We start from the raw sequence: 13,582 nt of genomic DNA, 5'->3' as shown, positions 1-13,582 counted from the left end.
CTCCTGCAGACAGACCGAATTAAATCGGCTTAGCCTGAATTGACAATGGCAACATTAACAGCGGATACTGGGGGACAGCGGTGTAACTGGCCACCATTTGCATATACGGCACAGGAAACCAAATCCCACCAAGCTTGGCCCCATCATTGTCTTGGCAAACAGTCAGCTCAGCTTTCAATCAATACACACGAGAGGATAATGAGGGCGAGAGAAGAGTCGGAATAACACTTAATGATTTTGAGGGGGCAATTCGATGAGGCCAGAGACCGTTGTGGTGGAGAGAGAGAGATAGAGGAGCAAAAACGTTGAGAGGAAGAGATGAGATAGAAAGATGAAGGGGGGGGGCAAAGGAGGAGTCCCTGATTGCATTATGCATTATGTATACTGGAGAATTTAGAGTGATTGGCTGCATTACAGGTTTTCAGTGTGGTGCCAACAGTCGGATAGATTTTAAACTGCCAGGGTCATTTGCATAACAAAAATGTTCTCAGAACAGGACTGGCAGATGTAATGGAGAAAACTGCTCTCTAGCTCCACATCAGCGTTGAGTAGAAAGGGGTGTGTGTGTATGTGTGTGTGTGTGTGTGTGTCTGTCTGAGTGCATGTGAGGGAGACTCAGCATGCCTGTGTCTCTCTGTATGTGTGTGTGTGTGTGTGTGTGGCAGAGTTCGGGGTTGGGGTGCAGTTCACAAACAAATCAAAAGGACTGTGACAGCAATGTCACTTGGGAGGCTCAACCATGAACATTTGTTTGCGTGCCAAATTGAGCTGTTCGCTGGAGCTAAAAAAAACAAAACAATATTACTTGAGCACCCAACTCACAACATGACTCCCTTTAGGACCTCTGGTAAAATGAGCAGTTCAGGTAACACTGTATAAGAGCAAGGCCATATCTCCCTTATGCCTTTCTGGAGGATAATGAACAATGCTTAAAAAGCAGCTTGCAAAAGAAGGAAAGTAGTTTGCCGGTGAGCTAGCAAGGCAATGAGGTTTTATGATCCTGGTGGATGGAACCTAGAATACATACAACTACATTTCACATGCATCACATTTTCTGATAGTACCAAAGTGTGATATAAAATGGTAGACAGTTTCATTAAGGCAAGTCTTCCATGAAAGTGCTGCTGCAGTGAAATTGCTTAAAGGCTACTTGCAAGGTAGGGAAAACTTCCATTAGCCTACACATCCACTGAAGACATGTATGGGTATACCTTTAATATGCTCTAATTTTCTTTGTGAGCAAATGTGGAACTACAAGATACTGAAACCTGAATACACACTATAAAACCATTAAATGCATGTAACCTTCACCTCATAAAAAAACATCCTAGTACAGTTTGAAAAATGAACAAATAAATAAATACAATTTTGGAAAAATATGCAGAATAAATAAGCAGAGGATATGATTTTTTTTTAAATGCTCCCCCCAAACAAGGCCAATTAAGAGACTGTAAGACTGATGGCATCCCTTTCTCACCATTGCATCTGGACCTTAGCAGCTGTCCGACATTTCGCTTCCAAATGACCTTACCAAATCCCAGACTTCATCAGCCGTTTCCACTGGTTTCAGAAGTCATTTTGCAGGGACAATTTAGTGACACGGGAGATGAACGGGGAGATAACAAATCTCATCAAACCCTAATCCAATAAGACAGCGAGGATCCCTGCCACGGCCCCTGTGAGAGACCCGCACAACCAGCGGCGCGATATCAAAACAGTGGGGGCTCAATTACCTTATAATGTCGTTACAAAGCTGAACACACAGCAATTAAGAGCCCATGCTGGGCAAAAGCTTCCCTCCTCCCCATCCAAAGGCAGATACACCTTACAGGAAGCGTGTGGATTGCTGGGATTGGCCATCTGGCACTGTGCACAAGGTTGGGTTATTGCACGGCTCATGGCCCCTTGGCTTTTAAGGAAGAATGGCAACTGGTGGCCTGTAAAGCCTGACACTCTGTGTTGGTGGTCTAGGCCAACTCTTTTCATTGGCATTTGGTAGTTCTCTGCTGTGATGCAGAATGACTGTGAGACAATAACAGTTGCCTCTGTGGTGTATGTGTGTGTGTGTGTGTGTGTGTCTATGTTTGTCTGTGTATGTATATCTCTGTGGCTACATTTTTGTGCGAGTATGTGTATTTGCTAGGAACATTTGTGTATTCCCATACAATGTGTTTGTATGGCACTGTGCCTTCCACAAAAGGCATTGTCAAGAAGCAGCTTAGCTCACAAATGTAGAATGAACTCCTGGAGAGAGCCTCAGAGGAGGGTTTCAGACTTGCAGTGTTTGTCAGCATTTCTCAGACCTAGGAGGCGGTGGTGGCAAATGAGCAGCCGCAGAGGCATGCAGGCCATTTGAAAGGAGGAAGAAAAAAGGACAAAGCCTTTGAGAAACATTACAAAAACATGTTTATCATAGGAAATGCATTTAATAGGCCATCCTGTAGATGGTAATGGCTTTGTATTCACAAGGAAAATCTTGTAATGTTCCATGTCTATTTTGAGTGTCCGTGTCATAAAGCAAAAATGTTTTTTACAACGCATATTTACAATCTGCTATGTAAAGAAAATGAACGCTTTGTCTGGAAATAACTTCATCTCCAACAAATGTATGAATGAAAGATAAGACAGGTAAGGTACATTCAGCCACTAACTGACACATTGCCATAATAAAATCATGACAGCTTGCAAAGTCTTTCAACTGGACAGCATATAAATGTCCTACAATAATATTGTTTCAAACGAGGCAGTGGAACAGCTTTAGCAGTGCTGCAGGTCTGCTCCGCTCCACCCATTTGGCTGGAGCACCGTCACCCGCTTCCCCAATATGCTGGCGTGTGTGTTTGTGTGTCTGGGGGGGGTCCATTGGGGGCCCCTCTGGTGCACCTGCAGGTCAGCCAGGAGGAAAAGCCTATCCAGGAGGGCTTCAGAGCCTCAGCCACTCGTCAAGAAGGACCTCTTTTGAAGCCTGTCACATCAGAGCAGTGGTGGCAAAAATCCCAGAAGAGAGAGAGAGAGAGAGAGAAAGAGAGAGAGAGAGAGAGAGAGGAGGAGGGCGACTTAAAAATCCCTATAGTGTATTGATCCGTTAGAAATGGCCCCTTCACCGTAAGGCCTTTTAAAACCCTTTTAGAGGAGCCTCGAGGGACCCACCTGTCCAGCACCAACACGGGGGAAAATGATAAGGACTTCATAATCCACTACGGGGTCAGAACCTACTTTAGCCCAGTGACAAGCAGGGGGCCTCTAGAGCCTGGCCACAGAGAGACAAAAATATTGTAGGATGTTTTAAGTCAAAACATTAAAGCTGCACTTGGCAAGTCTGACAGATTGAGGGGACTGCATTTTGAATGTTTACAACTCTCATGCCCCTCCTCCACTACAACCGAGCACCCTCTCATCGAGTTTGTGCTCGTCAGTGCGCACCAGACTGCACCAGACTGTTATTGACAGTCAGATCTCACACAGCCCTGCTCTGATTGGACCAGAAGAACCAGGAGCTGTGAGTTTTTGCAAAACAAATAACAGGCTCTAGGTGGAGGTAGAAGTGCAGGGTTTTTTTCTAAAACCGGCTGATTTATGTTGTTCTGTCGGAGCATAGTAGTTTCAGTGAATATGATCAAAAAAATCTTGCCAACTGCAGCTTTAAAACACACTCTCATTAAAAGACTCAAATGTCCAAATGTGTCCAAAGATGTTCAAAGGCAACATATTCTTACAAGTACCCTCTAAACTCATTTAGCTAATAGCGCACATCTGAGACCTGTGGCCCCCACTACTGGATTAGAATGGCTTATCAGTGTTTATACTCTCTACATCTGTATGCTGCTCTTGTCACTGTTGTGGTGAATGGCTATTGAAAGTTTCAGTAAAACTGTCATTTTTCACCTGTTGTTGCCTCATTGTATCAGTGTTATGACCTAGGGGTAAGGCCACACCAAAAGAGGGAGTCAAGAGGTTGGATTTGAATATGGAGTTATTAACCAAATAACAACCAAACAAAGGCTATGTTCACACCGCAAGTCTTAATGCTCAATTAAGATTTTTTGCTCAGATCTGATTTTTTGTTTGGCTGTTTACATAACCTTTTAAAATGTGGCCTATATCAGATTTGAGTGTGAACTGTTTGCGGTTCCGAACTGACCTGCATGCCCAAAAGAACAATAACAATGACATCAAATAACTTCCGCCGGCATATAATTGTGACAAATGTCGATGTAGATTGACGTAAAAGTCGCATCAAATCCGGTTGTTCACACTGTGGCCGCATTGAGACCTGGGTCTGATTCAGGACCACATATGGAAGTGGTCTAAATCTGATTTAAAAAAATCAGATCTGGGCAAGATTTGAGTGTTCACACTACTTCTGAAGAAGTCTGACCTGGTCACTTGACCCCGAAAACATCAGATTTAGGCCACTTTTTCCTGCAAGAGTCTGAGATGGGACCAAGTCAGTTGTCAGTAATGCATGGGTGTTGTGCGTTTGCAATGTGTCTGAGGGCAGTGTTGCATGTCAAAAATAAGAATGGCCCTCTTAAGGGGAGAGGAAGCAGCCCTTTTAACTGGACACCTGCCTGCAGACAAGTAGGCAAGCAGAAAAAAAAAACAGAGCCACTGTATCAATTCCAGGTATTTTCCTTAAAGGACATTAAAGCATGTATTGGTATATATAGAAAAAAATATTTAATTTAAGGCAATCTTACTGATTAATCTCTCCTGTGTGCCCAATCAAGGTCACATTATCGTACCTTGAGTTTGCAATTCGACAACAGCCAAAAGTTATGTCTTATACGACACACAGCTATACTATGCAATAAATGCATTTCAATAAATAATCAAGAACACCAAACAAGAATCTTTCATCTTAGCTATTTTGTAAGGCATCACTTAACTGAGCGAGACATTATGTACAGTCAGTGTTATATGTCCATCCAACTATCAATGGCCAATGCACACAGAACTGAGCTTAAATGAGTGTCTTGGTTAAGCATCAATATGCTTAATTAAAAGAAAAACAAGTCAAGTGGTGGAAATTGTGAAATTCATGAGCCCCCCACCACCACCACCACCACCACTTCAAAGATCCTAATTGAGCTCATTGTAACTGAGGACGCCAGTCCATTATCCGTTATTACACGTGTAATTGCTGCACTTATCATTTCCTTCCATTTTCATCTACCCTTCAAACTATCCAGCTAAAAAACATCGTTATGCAGTCAGATGTATCATAAGATCTGACGTCAGTACAGATAGGCTACACTATTATCTAAGCTCTGATTTGATTTTCCCCCCTAAGACTTAGCGGCCCAAGACTCCCCACCTGCGCCCAAACAACGGTCCAGGGCAGGCCTGCATATCGCAGATTTTCATATGCGTTCCGTGTGCCAACATTTCCTGTGTTCCATATCTGGAGCGAACTACCCATTGGAGCAAAGTAATGCAGGAGGGGAGTGGTTGCGTTATGAGGTCACGGTGTGAGGACTGCACCGAGCCAGCAGCGGGCGGAGAGTCCCGCAACAGAGAAGCATAAACATGAGACGGAGGAACACGGCAGACGCGAGAGCAGGAAACGTTTGATTTCAACAGACGTAGCGAAGTGAATCAGTGCCAGCGACCACATAATAGCGCTACTTTCGCCTCCAAAGGAATTTTTGGAAACGTCGCACATCAGCTTTTGGAGCAAGGAAGGCGCAGAAAATAACGAAATCCTCCAGCTTGCATAAAAAGACTGAGAGTGCGAAGAGAGAGAGGGGGAGAGAGGGAGACAGAGACGCATGAGTCCAGAACAGAAAGTTGTTTCGGAAAACAAACTAGAAGGAACTCAGAGTGTTATAGCATAGCACACTAAAACCATGCTGTCTCTTTACAGCGTGGGATAGTTGCTGTTTCTCCCACAGTTTAACGGATCGCGCATTTAGTAGCTTGAATCCTACTAAACAAAAGTTTGTCGTGAGGGACGTGTAAACCAATACAACAGAAATCCGGACATTTTTACGGGAACTGCAAACCCTTTTACATGCTAGTTTAGAACGGTGTGTTCCTTTTATTAGGTTAATTTCGACAAGGTTTTACCTCTCAGGATTGATTTTGGGGAATCGGGAGTGGGTTTGGATTATATATTTTCCACTTTTGCTTCATGGCCTCCTCCAGGATGTATCTTCTAGCGAAATGCATTCTCATTTGCCAACTTATGATCTTGATTGCGAAGAACAGCCGGGCGTTATTGTGCCTGCCGTGCGACGAGTCGAAATGCGAGGAACCGAAGCAGTGTAAGGGGGCCGTGGTGCCTGGAATCTGCGGGTGCTGCACGGTCTGCGCAAAGCAGAAGAACGAGAGCTGCGGCGGCATGTACGGTCTGTACGGAACTTGTGACCGGGGGCTCCGGTGCGTGATCAGACCCCTGGTAAACGGCGGCTTCATCACCCAGTTTGAGGTCGGAGTTTGCGAAGGTTTGTATTACTGATACTTGCGATTTTTGCCCGTTTTGTGCAATGATTCAAACGGTTTGTGAAAAGTTGTTTTACTGCAACTAGATGCTTTACCACATGTGTGATGCTTTTCAGACAATGACAGCATTAAATGCTTGACGTTTACCCATGCAGGGGGCTACCATTTCAACAGTAACAGTAATTGTTTAAGGTGAAATTGTTTTATTAATTCATGTCAGTCTTCTAAAACCTGTACTATGAGAACATTTTCCCTTGAATGATAAACAATTCCCTTTGAATTGAAGCCCGCAAGACACCCCATTATTATATCAATGTTTATTCACCTCTTATTATGTTTTTGGCGGATTGAGCCATACAGGTTAAGACTGGACATAGGCTATAGTTAATACACCAGGTTCAAATCCACGCCTGTCATTGATAAACTTAGTGAATTACTGAGAAGGATGCGTTTACCGCCCTCCTCATAATTTGCTGTGGTGGGACTGGGTACGAGAGTGTCTGAGCAAGCGAGCTGGCTAATGCGTTTGCAGCATGTGGGTTTTCCATTTCTTTGGGGTATAGCTAACGAATTCCGTGCTGTTTTTGGACTTGGTGCCAGCCCCAGCCCCTCCGCCGAGGCATGTTGGTTTTTCATTGGAATGTCTGCTATGTGACTCAGCTTGCGCGTCACACCCGTATATTTTACAACATATGAGGGATGTACGTGTATCGCAAATACGTGGAATCTCAAATGTTGACCCTCACAGAAATGTCTTTGTCACAGTTTGCACTAACCTGATGGTTAAACTGCGCTGCCTAATAGACATTTTGCAGTGGCTCAATTTTCAACATAAGACCATTATTTTCTTCCCGACGACTGTGCTGCCTCTGTAGACCACAGAACTGGGTGACACAAGAGTAGTATTATCCCCACAGTTATTTGAACCAATCAAGGATAACCATTAGAAACCATCATGTTTGTCTCCTCACCAAATGGTCTTTTGTTCCCCGAAGAAGTAGTAGACTTCAACTCATACAGGTGGGCCTCTTTAACCTGAAGGGTTATTTTTTAGGCCCAAAGGCAGTCTGAAAAAAGAGTTGCTCAAGACCCATGCGGTGCCCAGGCAGTAAGATGTCTGGGCTCGGGTTTCAAGCCAAGCCAATAATGAAAACATGCTGAGTGCGTTCCCGAAGGTTTGGCATGTACTGTCTCAGGTGACGTCCCGGAGTAATCCGGCCAAGAAAACACAGGAGGTCTGTGTGTGTCTTAAGCTGCATGCCTGCTGAGAGGAATGAACAGGATCAAAGCGTGGATCGCGAGTACATCGCTCTGACAGTCTAACCTTTGGCCTCATAACCCTGACGTTCACACCTAATGACCTTGCATCGCTCCCTGCCAAGATCATACCCCCCACCCTCGGCATGCCTCTGTGGTCATGAAAATACTCCAAACACTGACAGAGGCCTTTGCCTTTAATGACTCATTATGGTTATTGGCTCTGTGGTTTAGAATGTGAGTTATGGGAGCCCTTATGGTGTCAGTGCAGTTATAACTTATTCAGAATGGGTCATCACACTTAGACATTAAAGCCACCATATCCAAGATAATTGCCAAGACTACTAGCCGGCTAAGACCTACCTTGACCTACCTAACGTGTTAATGTGTAGGAATTGGGAGAACTGTTGAATGTCTGACTGGCAGCATCCGGATATTTGCACTTGAAGTTGACTTTCCCATACTGTTAAACCAGCAGGAGAAATAAGTCCAGAGGTTTTGCTGAGACCAAACTTGTGTCTGAAGATGCTCATGGTTCTCTTTGGGGGAGTGGAAACATACTAGAGCCCTTTTTTGACAATTGAGGGGCTTACATTTGATCAGGGCACTGTCCAAATGCCGTAATCATCCGATCGAAGGAATTACCTGGCCAAATGGCTCTCCTCACCCTCAACTCATCCTCTCTTCTCACAGATCGATGTGACTGTTCCATGGGGAGAGCCCACCAGCAGTAAGAGTTGTGGAGGTGTTGGCCTGGAGTTGGGCTAGTGGAGGAGGGGGGAGTTGACCTGAGGGTGTAGAGGCAATAAGAACACTCTCTGGGGGCTGCTGGTGTGTTGTCATGTCCTGCTTCTCTCGTTAGCGCTGGTTGGCAGCGCTACGCTAGGACTTTCCCTCTGGGGAGAAGAGAGAGAGCGAAAGAGCTGCTCTCCGCGACACAGAAGTTACATTATCGCCTCGCGCCGAGCCTGCCTGGGGGGCAGTGGTGAGCCCTGCCGTGCAGTCTAATCTCATCACTTTTCACTCGGGCACTAGGCGCTCTCTGGCCCTGAAAGTTAGCTTCTGCAACTACTGCTGCTGCCACCACAGCTGCTACTGCTGTTGCTGACTTTCATGGGCAAGGCAACCACTTTGGGGACCACATTAATGCCCTCCGATTTACACTCCTGCCCAGGGTTTAACTGCCTGAGTTGGTTTACTCCGGTTGCTGCTTTCTGTGTTTTGAGACAGAAAGAGTAGTGCACTTGAAGGATGTCTCTGCACTCTGCACAGTGCTGGCGAGCGCTCTTAGGATTTTTTTTAATTTATTTATTTTTCCAGCGGTTTCATCACCTCTCCCCTAAAGCGAGGAGTGAACCTCATCAACTTCTGCTATAGTGGCCCCTTGGGGCTTTCGTTTGCCTTTCTTTTCGCTCAAAAAGCCCCCTCAGCACGTGCGCTGTCGGTGAATGCGGACTGTGACGCACAAAGGGAAGCCATGGAGTTGTTTTCAACCCCAACCAAGGCTGTCGGAAGGGGGAGGGAAAGAGAGGGAAAGAGAGCGAGAGTCTCAGTTCACTCAGGGTTGGAGGGGATAGAGGCTTCTGAAGCAAAAACTCATCCTCTTCTCCTTGTTTTTCCGAGCTCTACCTCTGTGTAAAAGTGTGCTCGCGGCCTGCCAAAGCGGATTCGGGTGCTGGTTGTCCTGGCTGCATGTCAGGTCGGCAGCCTGATGTTGCCAAATAGTTTAATGCTTAAAAAACAACATCCATCCATACAGTGGGGGTGTGGCTGTGTAGATGGTGCCTCTCTCTCTCTCGCTCTTTCTTTCTTTCTTTCTTTCTTTCTCTCTCTCTCTTTCTCTCTTGCTCTTCCTCTCCTTCCCTCTCTGTTTCTCTCCCTCTCTCTTATGTTCCTCTCTTATGTTCTTTCTGTTTAACATTCCTGCGCTGCTTTCTATTCAAGCCCCTTGCAAGCTATGGCATGAGGGCTCAGGAGAAATAATAATAATTTATTTGCCTAGCTGACGCTCTCATCCAAGACGGCGCACATAGTTGACATTTTTTTCACCTGGCAATACCATCCATTTACTCAGCTGTGTATTTACAGAGTAGGCATGGGTGGAAGAGCTTGTATCTCTGCCTTTCTATTCGTCTCTCTATCTGTCTGTTCCTTCCTTCCTTCTTCTCTCACTTTCTCTGATGATGAGGAAGCTGTCAGGTACTTAATTTGAAAACTGCATGCCTTGGGTCTTAAATGCTCCACTGTAAGTAACCATCAGAGGGTTTTTTTCTCTCTTCAGATACTGTCAGATTCAGACACAGCAGCCTCAGTCACATGTGCTATTTTTGATGGCAGATGACAGATCCCGGTCCTAGGCTGTCACAAGGGAGGTGTGTGTGTGTGTGTGTGTGTGTGTGTTACAAATAAGCCCTGTTTGTAAACACACCTGGGGATGGAGTCCGTACTCCTCACTAATGTGATGAACAGTTACCCCTTTTGTCGCTGTCAATCATATTGTGGGGGGGCTTCATATCGCTATCGAATCAGTGTAAATAATTTTGAGATAATTGGCTGTCCAAGTGCTGTCTAGGATCAGAGATGGCCTCTTGCTGCTAGGCAGTCTGCTTTGCGAAACAAGGACATCACACCAGGGAAAGGACTGTGAGCCATTTCCCATCTGGTTCCTGGCAAACTTTCGCTTTTCCCCTCGTGTTGTGAGCATATTGCTTCTAAACTAATACAGAGTGGGTGATTTGTCGAGGCATCTTAAGTTTTATTTTTTCTGTCTTGAATGAGTCAGAGGTTCAGGGCCCCTAATATTCTCTTTCTCTCTCTCTCTCTCTCTCTCTCTCTCTCTCTCTCTCTCTCTCTCTCTCCCTCTCTTTCTCTCTCTCTTTCTCTTTCTCTTGTGACGAAGGAATCTGGAAAACAACAAAAGTTGCTCTTAGGTGGAAAGTCCACAACTCTGCCACCCCTTTTAAAAATGAATGTCACTGCCAGCCCACATAAACGTGAGCCCGGTGTGTCTGTCGATTTCCTGCAAAACAAGTCAAGAGAATGCTGACTTAAATTTGCATGGAAGCTCAGCCTGTCTCACACAGTCAGCGAAGACGAGCAGAAATGTTTGACCCTTCAAAGCAACCCCCCCCTCTCACACACACACACACACACCCCCCCCCCCACACACACACACACACACACACACCTCCAGTCCTTCCATCTTCACCACCAGCAGCCTCTACAGTTTGTTGTGTTGTCTGCTCAGCAGGCAAACTAGCAGGGTACCGCGTGTGTAGTGTCACGGGGGGTTATCGTTCTTTTGCAGCCTGGTTACTGCCCAGGAGTAAGGAGGAGAAAGACTAGCAAACTGCAGAAAAAAAGTCACGGAATTAACCAAGCTTTTAGGCTTTACAGTTACCCAGAAAGCACATACTGTAGCCTTAGGCTGAAACAAAATATATGCACCCATTAAGTGCATATGTTATAAAAAAAAAACACATCTGCAGCTTTTTTATCCATTCTTTCAATTATTATATTTTTTGCAGTCTTTTCCCCCCTTCTGTACTTGCTTATTTAACTCTAACCTGTTAGCTTGTACAGCACAAAATGAGCAATTCATTTTTAGGGCACACGGACATGTAATGATTCACAGTAGTCTTTGAGAGAAAGCGAACTGCTCTCTTACGCCATGTAGTGATGGTTCCAGGGGGAAACAAAGGCTCAAGGTTTCCTACATGTCTCTCTCTCCCTCTTGGACTTGATTATGTGCCAGGATTTTATCAAAACACCATTGTTAAGGGAATACATGTGTACATTGCCTGCTTATCTTTCCCAGTTTTTGATTGCATGTAGAAGTTGCTAGACAGTGTTGCTTTCTGGGTAGAAATTGCACTTATCGGCCCTGATGATAAGGGTGAAGTTAGGCATTTAAAGATTCAGTTGATTCATATCTATATACCTTTGGTGTGTGTCTGTGTGTGAGAGGGGAGAGGGTAGGAAAGGTCCCCCTTTGGTTTTACGAGCAAGGAGGACGCCATCCAAAAAAGAATTATGCTTTTAAAGCATGCTCACTGGCTGGTGAGGTGATGGAAATCTAATCTCCATTGCTATAAACAACTTTGCACTGAGCAGGCAGTGACCAGGAGCGAGGACATAAGTCCCTATGTGTGTGTGAGGTACTCGCTCCTCACCAGCATTCACACACCCACCCACACACACACACACACACACACCCACCCACCCACACACACACACAGACACACACAAACTAACAAGGCACAATAGGACAACCCAAACATAAGAACGCCCTTAATTTGAGTCCAAGGTCAACCTTGGTTTTGTAAGGCGCAGCCTTAACCAAGGTCCAGGCTATTTTCTTCCAGGTTATCCAGATTTGATTAAAGCCTGATAATTGAGTTGGACGAAATTCTTGCTGCGTGTCAGTAGTGCATTAAGGCTGTGGCTCCGCAGTTAACTCAATCCACACCTCTGTCATCAGACTAACAGCCAGTCCATTAACTATTTTGCAAGGGTGCCATTGGTCCACACAGGCAGCAGTGGAATACAGCGAGAGAGAACCAACTAGTGCTGGGCTGCTGTAATGATGATATTGACCATTCTGACCATTCTGAGTGTGGAGCAGACCCCCAGCCCCTCCCAAAGAGGAATCTGTGGGTTTCTTGCCAGGAGCATGGGCAGCGTTGTTTGGCTGCCCCCCATCTAAATGACCTGGAGCTAGACACAACACACAGTGGTGTGTTCACACACACACACACACACAGAGGGTCGTGTCACAGACTGCCTCGGGTCACTTTTCATCTCTAAATGACCTGGAACACACACACACACACACACACACACACACCACATGCGCACACACTCACACACACACAAAAAAACAATCTGACACACACAGGGGCCATGGTCGTGGTCAAACCCCTCGCCAATCATCAGCGGCTGGTCAGGGTCACCTTTCTTTCCGAGTGAACATGTGGAAAAAGGCTCAGCCACTGGCCACACACATTACACTACACATGACCACCATTAACAGCAAAGATTATCACTGCCGTGAGAGTGCCCATCACTGACCTTTTTTTTTAGCTGGGTAGTAGCCTTTTAATAACCTCAATCAATACACACACACACACACACACAGAGACTCACTCGCACAATAGCTGTGGTACCTTTGGGGCAGTGCTGGCACGCTGCCAGTTTCACACAGAATAAAATGGATTCCCAACCAATTCAAGTTTGTCTCTGGAGTGTTGCATTGTTTGCCTCTCTTTTGTATCATACATGAATTCCACCGTAGCACTTCATCCATTCCTCACTGCTTTCCGTTCCACTCTGCTCTCCCACATATATGTTTTGAGACATACACAAGAAAAGGCTTTACATTTATTTTTGCTATATAGGTAGGGGATCTCCCACAGTGGCCAATCAACAACCAAGCCAATTTGACATAACACAGCTTGATGCGAGATTCAACATCAATGCACAATTGGCTTGTGGCAGTCGTAAATAAGCCGCATGTTGGACCCAGGATCGGCAAAGACTCCTTCTCGGTACACCATGCGATGCCACAGAACCCAGTTAGTACCCAAGGCTATCTGACACAGCACAACACAACAGGACGCAGGATACGACAACAATACACAGTTGGCTGGCGGCAGCTGCAAACGCACCACATGTTGTACCCGGAATTTGTAAATGCTCTCCTTCACAGCACAATATGTGTTACCAGTAGCCTGAATGCCTAACCAAGAACCAAAACAGATTTAAAAAAAAAACATTACCAAGCCTTTATGAGCATGGAGTTATCAAGCTGGCACCTTTATTGATGTTGCGTTTCGCTGAATTAGGCCCATGATGCCTCCAGAAGGATCAGCAGTGGTGTGCA

General features: G+C 45.4%; 1 protein-coding gene across 1 annotated transcript in view; it reads left to right on the top strand.

Annotated features, from left to right (window-relative positions):
- The first annotated feature begins 5,508 nt into the window (after positions 1–5,508).
- Positions 5,509–13,582, top strand: part of crim1 (cysteine rich transmembrane BMP regulator 1 (chordin-like)) — a 105,736-nt gene continuing 97,662 nt past the window's right edge. Inside the window, exon 1 of the mRNA XM_048228488.1 lies at positions 5,509–6,446. Within this exon, the coding sequence (XP_048084445.1) occupies positions 6,134–6,446 (313 nt within the window). The 5' untranslated portion in view covers positions 5,509–6,133. The remainder of the gene's footprint in view (positions 6,447–13,582) is intronic.

Source organism: Alosa alosa, chromosome 19 (genome assembly GCF_017589495.1).
Source record: "Alosa alosa isolate M-15738 ecotype Scorff River chromosome 19, AALO_Geno_1.1, whole genome shotgun sequence".
NCBI classification, from domain to species: domain Eukaryota; kingdom Metazoa; phylum Chordata; class Actinopteri; order Clupeiformes; family Clupeidae; genus Alosa; species Alosa alosa.
This window is presented reverse-complemented; position numbering and strand designations above follow the sequence as displayed.